Genomic DNA, 8655 nt, shown 5'->3' with positions numbered 1-8655 from the left:
GTCGCAAGGGATGGGAGCAGGAGCGGGAACGGGAACGGGAGGGGGGATCGTTAGCTTTATGATCTTTAGCTGGTGCTTAAAACCGCAGCGATAAATGAAAACCGGCACTTTTCCGCTCAATTCAACAAAATGCCGCATTTCCTGCACCTACATACGTGCCCATCCAGACAGCGAGTGAGCGAGTGAGAGAGAGAAAGAGAGTGTGTGTGAGCGAGATGGTGCATATGCGGAGATTACGTATTCAGCAATGCATGAAGTTTAAAAAGTTTCAAGCCCATAAGCCACAATGGCCACGTCTCTCCAGGCTTGACATTTATTATCTGCCGGTTTGGCCCAAAATGAAGTTGTGGCCTCTTTCGTCTTTCCCAAAAAGCTCTCTCTCTCTCTCCCACACGCACACACACACACACACATTCAGGGAGAGCTGGCTGATATCCCGTCGCTGCTCGTTTTGTGGTCGACATCGTCGGCGACATTTGCATGCCCGGCTGGCCATTTAACGTGTCTCCGTCTCCGCTTCTGTCTGAGTCTGTGTCGGCGTCGAGGTGGAGTTGTAAGCAGACCATGGGCGGCATGGGCGGGTCCTTGGCCCTTTTGATTTCGCTAGCTAGTTGAGTGTAGAGTGTAGGCCATAAACATAGAGACTGCGAGAGACTGAGACTGAGAGAGAGAGAGAGAGAGAGGGAACTGCTCTCGCCTTCTATTACGCAGTCCGCACACGTTTCTGGTAAATGTGCATTTTTCGCTAAATGTTTTGTAAATGTTTCCGTTGCCAACTTTATAATTAGTTGGCATGGGGGCGACGCAGCAAAAGAAAGCACATCACACAGCACAACACAGCTCAGCTCAGCACACTCTCGGTGCAACAGGAAGCGGAAAAACGTAGAGAAAGCACTGCGGAAATTGTGTAAGTTAAGCGGCTGCCACAGAGTCGCGTTGTCCACGTTGTCTGCTGTCCGTTCGTCTGTGCTGTGTAATAGGCCGCTTGTCGTATCTGAAATTGGCTAAGCCTAAAAGTATGCAACATTTTTTTTCCGTTCTTTTTCTATACACATACATATTTCTACCTATTATTTATTATATTATTTATTTATATGTTTATTGTACTAGTTAATTTGTATTATTTAATTTGTTTCGTTGTATAACATAATTTGTAGTCTGAGAAAATGGTACTCAATGTCTTGTCGTGTTTTGTGCTTAGAAGCGGAGCTTTATTTACAAATGATACTGAAAGCTCCAGAAATAGCGCCATCTATTGGTGGACCACGATACATGCAAGCATTAATTGCTAGATCAGCTGATCGTGTGAAGTCCAGACCAAAATAGACAAGCGATTACCTTTTTGAGTAGGATTAATTGTCAAATTTCCGAAAAAAAGGTTTTTGTTGTTGGTTTTGGCTGGAAGAAAAATGGTTGGCAGGTTATGTGCCGAACCTGAAAAAATGTGTACAAGTGCATGTGACTAAAAAGTATATATCTCAGTGAAGTGGTTGGCGAAGCCTGATGCAGATATCTTACTTGTAAGTATACAATGATACTGCAATGTATAATTGTTATACTGATATATTAATGGTATTTGTTCTCGCAAAAGTGCACCTTTGCCGTCAACCCAACACATGCAATAGATGGTTGTCCACTGCAGGAGTTTGTCCTCCCATACCAAGTGCCGTTTTCCAGATTAGGGTAAATATTTGTTGAACGTATGTTTAGTTTTTCGTTGTTCTAAGTTTAGTTTTGTCTATTTATTTTTAGATTCGGCACTTAGTCATATTTTATATAAAACCTGGTATTAAACTGACTCTAATGACCCAGTCTTATTTTATATAAACCCAGCCATATTTTATATAATAGCCCAGCGGTAGAATTTTAAATTAATTTAAACTGCAACTTCAACAGACACAACTGCTTGATTAACGGCCAACCACCCAAAGCTCCACGTCGCAGCTGTGCTGGCCAGATCAGCTGTCTGGACAACACAAACAGTTGAGCGGTTGCTAGCTGCAGACGCTCATTGAGCACAGGAGAATTGCTTCCCAGCAGGTTGTGTTTCTACTGCAAAACACCTGCGTCCGGCAGCCTTGCGATCTCCGTTGGCTATTTGCTCCGCACTTGTGGTGGCATCGAGGCCGAGTATCTGCGTCACCCAGGAGGAAGGCGAACGGCTGACTAGCAGCTTATTTTTTTTTTGTTTGTTTGTTTATTATTGTTAATTTACGTTATGTTGTTTAAGTATGCATTAATAAGTGATAGTCCATCAATGTTGTAAGTGTAATATGATGTGGCGAGAAAGTTGAACCAACAACTTTTCTGGGTCCTTCATAATACAAGTACCACTGTACTATTGTATAAAATAGAAATGGCAATCATTTAAGAAGGCATGTAAGGCAACACCTCTAGGCAAAATATCTTTGTAAAATTGAATTTAGTTATAAAAATTAATGTTTTTGTATTGCCTGGAAAGCATGTAAAACCATACTTGCATACATTTGTATGTATGCATGTTTGTTTTGATCGACGTTACCGGTCGTAGCAAGCAGCTTCCATGCAGGCGCAAAAGCTCGCAATTATTATTATTCCCCACAGATACACCACAGACAGGCACCAACACAAGGAAAGATCTTTCTGCGTGGGAGTCTCTAATGTATGTAAGTCTGTTTCACTCTAACTAATTAATAATCTATGAGCTAGAGCTAAAGCTTCCCTTTTGCTGGTGGTCCATCTGACCATAGCGCTGCTACAGCTGTCTGCAGTCCCAGCGGTCAATGACCTTGCGAGACTGGCAATAGCAAAACATTTCATTGGGTGACCGCCATCAGCTGATCCTCATTTTTACTTGCATCTAGTGATTGCCTATATTCGGTGTGATGACCTAACATTGCATTTCTAAATGAACCAAAACTAGTTCATTTTAGCTCATTTTTTCCTTCTCTTAATTTATTCAACATTTAAATGCAAAAATAATTATTTATATTATAATTATGCTAGATCATATTTTATATTTATAGGTTAATTATTTTTAGTTTTTCTTTATTTATTCTTTTTTTTTTTTTGCCTTATTTAATTAATTCCGCCTCATACACACTTAATATGTTTGTCCGTTAAATTATTTATTTATTTATTTTTCTTGTCATTTCGTTTGTAATGTTAAAATTCAAATCACTTTTCTTATATGTTAATAAATTAAGTATGTCCGCTTAATTGTTCACTTTTATTTGGAACCATGCCTAACGAAGCAGGAGTAGGTTAGCCGAACCACTTCTTTTAGGGATCCTGCCAACTTTTTAGTTTTTGGCATTTGAATGCAGGATCACGGTAGGGTGGGCGTCTGCACACAATAACAGCTGTGTTGCGTTAGAGAGTGGCTCCGTCTTCTTTTTTAACCTACCTTCCTCTCCTTCCCTTTCTCTTCTCTTTCACTATTGTTTCATGTAACCTTCCCATTGCACTCCTTCTCTGTTTTCCCATATGTACGCGAATTTTAAATGTATTATTGTTATAAGTGGTGCGTCCTATTAGTTGGCCCTTTCCTTGAACCCCATGCTATCTGAGCAAAGCCCGGAGAAGCCAGCGCGTACGCCACACTAGTAAACCTTCCACCAGCACCCGACGAATACTACTCTAGTGATTCGTTACAGATATAATTATAATTTAATAATATATTTTGGCGCCCAATCGTGTGGCCTGTTTTTGTATAGAATCTAAACATGGCCTTTAAAAATATTATATATGCTCTAGAATCAATAACATCTAGTGATTCAAGTCTTTTTGTTGTCCTTCTCCATAATTGTGTACTAGGTTAGTCTCTTTGTGTCTGTGTTATTAGTGAGAAAGTAATACCTCATCAAATCAGGACAAAAGAACTTAACCAAGACGGTAGTGGTTGACGTTTTCGAAAATAATAGCTTCAAAATGGCTTTATACTCAAACGGTCAAACTGTCTACTGTCGTTTATATGCTATCGTATTTCTTAAGGTGTAGAGCTTGCTTTGAAAAAGTTCGTGGACCAGATCTGCCTCTTGCGGTAAGCAAAACACCTAATGAAAACGATGGAAATAAAGTAGTACCACAAAATTAATTCAGCAATTGACAGTTAAACTCATTGACTGGGGTTGCATAGTCCCGTGGTGGCGCAAGTCAGCTTAGTGTGTTTAGTACTGTTTATTGTCCGTCTTTAGCAATCATAAAAGTTTACAGTGTAATATTACTAATTAGGCGATCTATTATCGACTGAGTATGGTTTGCATGCGCTATTATGCTATACATAGTTTTGAAATAATTGCTCTTAAAGTTGGTATTATTAACAGGCAGAAGCTTTATGAATGTTTATATTGTTCCCAATTTCTTTTCTTTTAGTGGCTGTTAGGGCATTCACATTTCAGTTAGTGTTTGAAACGGATCGTGGCTCAGAGCTGCTTTCTCGTCATACTAATTGAAGGTATGCTTATCTAGCAACTAGTCCTATCCTTTTCCATTCATTCCTATTCTTTTCTTCTTTTTCGATATCTGCTTTTTGATTCTGTGTTGATCACTACACACGAGCATGGTCGTTATCTTCTGCGTGGATACGAGTGTAAGTGGTAGTGATGCAACCAAAATCTATCTGTAGGTTGACATTGGTTCTAAATATTCGCTTGGAACAAGTAAGTGGTTTCGAACTACTTAACTTGCCGCTATATTTGGAACTATGTTTTTTCGAATTCCCTATTTTCATTGGTTTCGATATATACTTCTTTTTTGTGTTAATCACTATACACGAGCATGGTCGTTATCTTCTGCGTGGATACGAGTGTAAGTGGTAGTGATGCAACCAAAATCTATCTGTAGGTTGACATTGGTTCTAAATATTCGCTTGGAACAAGTAAGTGGTTTCGAACTACTTAACTTGCCGCTATATTTGGAACTATGTTTTTTCGAATTCCCTATTTTCATTGGTTTCGATATATACTTCTTTTTTGTGTTAATCACTATACACGAGCATGGTCGTTATCTTATGCGTGGATACGAGTGTAAGTGATAGTGATGCAGCCAAAATCGATCTGTATCTGGAACAATGTTTCGAATTTCCTCTTTTCTTTTTCAATATCTTTTTTTTTTCTGGGTTAATCACAACACATGAGCATGGTCGTTATCTTCTGCGTGGATACGAGTGTAAGTGGTAGTGATGCAACCAAAACCTATCTGTGTTCTTAAATTTCCTATTTCCTTTTTCATCCATATCTGTTTTCGACTATTAGTTAGCAACTCTTCTTTCGATAAGTGTTGCATGGTTCCAAATTTATTCATGGTATATTGGTTTATATTTTTGAGTTTGATTTCGATTATTGTTTGTTTATTTAATATTGTTTTGTGTTTCATACGTTTTTTTTTGTTTAGTTTGCAATTTATAAATACTCAATTTCGCCAAGATGTTTGATGCACCCGGCTCAGACTGACAGCGTTGCCTCAATTACCTTTGACAATTCGCAGCAACTCGAGTTGACATCGGAGCAACAAACAGAACTGGCAAATTTCATACGAAGGACCTTAGGCAATAATCGTTTATCTTGCATCATTGCAGTTAAGCTACCTCCAAGCGGGTATCCCACTTTGTCGTTACAACGACTAAGTGTGATTTTGCCAGGGGGATGTGTAATAGGCCGCTTGTCGTATCTGAAATTGGCTAAGCCTAAAAGTATGCAACATTTTTTTTCCGTTCTTTTTCTATACACATACATATTTCTACCTATTATTTATTATATTATTTATTTATATGTTTATTGTACTAGTTAATTTGTATTATTTAATTTGTTTCGTTGTATAACATAATTTGTAGTCTGAGAAAATGGTACTCAATGTCTTGTCGTGTTTTGTGCTTAGAAGCGGAGCTTTATTTACAAATGATACTGAAAGCTCCAGAAATAGCGCCATCTATTGGTGGACCACGATACATGCAAGCATTAATTGCTAGATCAGCTGATCGTGTGAAGTCCAGACCAAAATAGACAAGCGATTACCTTTTTGAGTAGGATTAATTGTCAAATTTCCGAAAAAAAGGTTTTTGTTGTTGGTTTTGGCTGGAAGAAAAATGGTTGGCAGGTTATGTGCCGAACCTGAAAAAATGTGTACAAGTGCATGTGACTAAAAAGTATATATCTCAGTGAAGTGGTTGGCGAAGCCTGATGCAGATATCTTACTTGTAAGTATACAATGATACTGCAATGTATAATTGTTATACTGATATATTAATGGTATTTGTTCTCGCAAAAGTGCACCTTTGCCGTCAACCCAACACATGCAATAGATGGTTGTCCACTGCAGGAGTTTGTCCTCCCATACCAAGTGCCGTTTTCCAGATTAGGGTAAATATTTGTTGAACGTATGTTTAGTTTTTCGTTGTTCTAAGTTTAGTTTTGTCTATTTATTTTTAGATTCGGCACTTAGTCATATTTTATATAAAACCTGGTATTAAACTGACTCTAATGACCCAGTCTTATTTTATATAAACCCAGCCATATTTTATATAATAGCCCAGCGGTAGAATTTTAAATTAATTTAAACTGCAACTTCAACAGACACAACTGCTTGATTAACGGCCAACCACCCAAAGCTCCACGTCGCAGCTGTGCTGGCCAGATCAGCTGTCTGGACAACACAAACAGTTGAGCGGTTGCTAGCTGCAGACGCTCATTGAGCACAGGAGAATTGCTTCCCAGCAGGTTGTGTTTCTACTGCAAAACACCTGCGTCCGGCAGCCTTGCGATCTCCGTTGGCTATTTGCTCCGCACTTGTGGTGGCATCGAGGCCGAGTATCTGCGTCACCCAGGAGGAAGGCGAACGGCTGACTAGCAGCTTATTTTTTTTTTGTTTGTTTGTTTATTATTGTTAATTTACGTTATGTTGTTTAAGTATGCATTAATAAGTGATAGTCCATCAATGTTGTAAGTGTAATATGATGTGGCGAGAAAGTTGAACCAACAACTTTTCTGGGTCCTTCATAATACAAGTACCACTGTACTATTGTATAAAATAGAAATGGCAATCATTTAAGAAGGCATGTAAGGCAACACCTCTAGGCAAAATATCTTTGTAAAATTGAATTTAGTTATAAAAATTAATGTTTTTGTATTGCCTGGAAAGCATGTAAAACCATACTTGCATACATTTGTATGTATGCATGTTTGTTTTGATCGACGTTACCGGTCGTAGCAAGCAGCTTCCATGCAGGCGCAAAAGCTCGCAATTATTATTATTCCCCACAGATACACCACAGACAGGCACCAACACAAGGAAAGATCTTTCTGCGTGGGAGTCTCTAATGTATGTAAGTCTGTTTCACTCTAACTAATTAATAATCTATGAGCTAGAGCTAAAGCTTCCCTTTTGCTGGTGGTCCATCTGACCATAGCGCTGCTACAGCTGTCTGCAGTCCCAGCGGTCAATGACCTTGCGAGACTGGCAATAGCAAAACATTTCATTGGGTGACCGCCATCAGCTGATCCTCATTTTTACTTGCATCTAGTGATTGCCTATATTCGGTGTGATGACCTAACATTGCATTTCTAAATGAACCAAAACTAGTTCATTTTAGCTCATTTTTTCCTTCTCTTAATTTATTCAACATTTAAATGCAAAAATAATTATTTATATTATAATTATGCTAGATCATATTTTATATTTATAGGTTAATTATTTTTAGTTTTTCTTTATTTATTCTTTTTTTTTTTTGCCTTATTTAATTAATTCCGCCTCATACACACTTAATATGTTTGTCCGTTAAATTATTTATTTATTTATTTTTCTTGTCATTTCGTTTGTAATGTTAAAATTCAAATCACTTTTCTTATATGTTAATAAATTAAGTATGTCCGCTTAATTGTTCACTTTTATTTGGAACCATGCCTAACGAAGCAGGAGTAGGTTAGCCGAACCACTTCTTTTAGGGATCCTGCCAACTTTTTAGTTTTTGGCATTTGAATGCAGGATCACGGTAGGGTGGGCGTCTGCACACAATAACAGCTGTGTTGCGTTAGAGAGTGGCTCCGTCTTCTTTTTTAACCTACCTTCCTCTCCTTCCCTTTCTCTTCTCTTTCACTATTGTTTCATGTAACCTTCCCATTGCACTCCTTCTCTGTTTTCCCATATGTACGCGAATTTTAAATGTATTATTGTTATAAGTGGTGCGTCCTATTAGTTGGCCCTTTCCTTGAACCCCATGCTATCTGAGCAAAGCCCGGAGAAGCCAGCGCGTACGCCACACTAGTAAACCTTCCACCAGCACCCGACGAATACTACTCTAGTGATTCGTTACAGCTGTCTGCAGCATTCTACAGCACGCAGCAAAGTGACGCCTCAATGTTGCAGCATTTCACTGCCCCTTTTTTTGTTAGCCGCAGATAAGCCAAAGCATGCAGATAAGTGCATAAAATAACTCGAGCTTTGCAACGTTACGTTGTTGCATGTGCTCGCATGTCGAGTCTCATAACAATGTGTGTTATTCAATTATTGTTGTTTATTAATTGTCAATGTGACAAATTGTTGGGACTTTCTTAACACAACTCTTCTATTCTCAAAAACATTGCTAGCACTCACTCTTCATTCCGTGCAAGATTGTCATCTATTAGTTACCTATGTGACAAATTGTTGGGCCTTTCTAAAACACAACTATTCTGTTCTCAA

At 38.5% G+C, this 8655-nt stretch overlaps 1 protein-coding gene across 9 annotated transcripts; it reads left to right on the top strand.

Moving 5' to 3' along the window:
• The first annotated feature begins 1053 nt into the window (after nt 1-1053).
• Nucleotides 1054-8254, top strand: LOC117573883 (uncharacterized). Of its 9 annotated transcripts, none has more exons than XR_007955068.1 (4): nt 1054-1520; nt 1592-1683; nt 6408-6441; nt 7239-7448. XR_007955068.1 is itself a non-coding variant. In XM_052005705.1 (4 exons), the coding sequence occupies exons 1-4, from the start codon at nt 6198-6200 to the stop codon at nt 8237-8239; spliced, it is 306 nt and encodes a 101-aa protein (XP_051861665.1). In that variant the 5' UTR covers nt 5338-6197; the 3' UTR covers nt 8240-8254. The 9 variants fall into 9 exon arrangements, 1 of the variants encoding a protein (XP_051861665.1); XR_007955067.1 differs by lacking the exon at nt 6408-6441 and adding an exon at nt 1753-1786 and having other exon boundaries at nt 1055-1520; XR_007955066.1 differs by lacking the exons at nt 6408-6441; nt 7239-7448 and adding exons at nt 1753-1786; nt 2584-2793 and having other exon boundaries at nt 1055-1520.
• The last annotated feature ends 401 nt before the right edge of the window (nt 8255-8655 follow it).

The sequence above is a fragment of the Drosophila albomicans genome, chromosome X (genome assembly GCF_009650485.2).
Source record: "Drosophila albomicans strain 15112-1751.03 chromosome X, ASM965048v2, whole genome shotgun sequence".
NCBI classification, from domain to species: Eukaryota; Metazoa; Arthropoda; class Insecta; order Diptera; family Drosophilidae; genus Drosophila; species Drosophila albomicans.
Note: the sequence above shows the minus strand (reverse complement) of the source record. Positions and strands in the feature narration are given on the sequence as shown.

Coding starts and splice junctions, on each gene's coding strand:
- LOC117573883 (XM_052005705.1), top strand. CDS start 6,198: ATGTATAATTGTTATACTGATATATTAATGGTATTTGTTCTCGCAAAA. Junction 6,442..7,238: donor CATATTTTATATAAAACCTG/GTATTAAACTGA, acceptor TATTCCCCACAG/ATACACCACAGACAGGCACC. Junction 7,301..8,170: donor CGTGGGAGTCTCTAATGTAT/GTAAGTCTGTTT, acceptor GCGTCCTATTAG/TTGGCCCTTTCCTTGAACCC.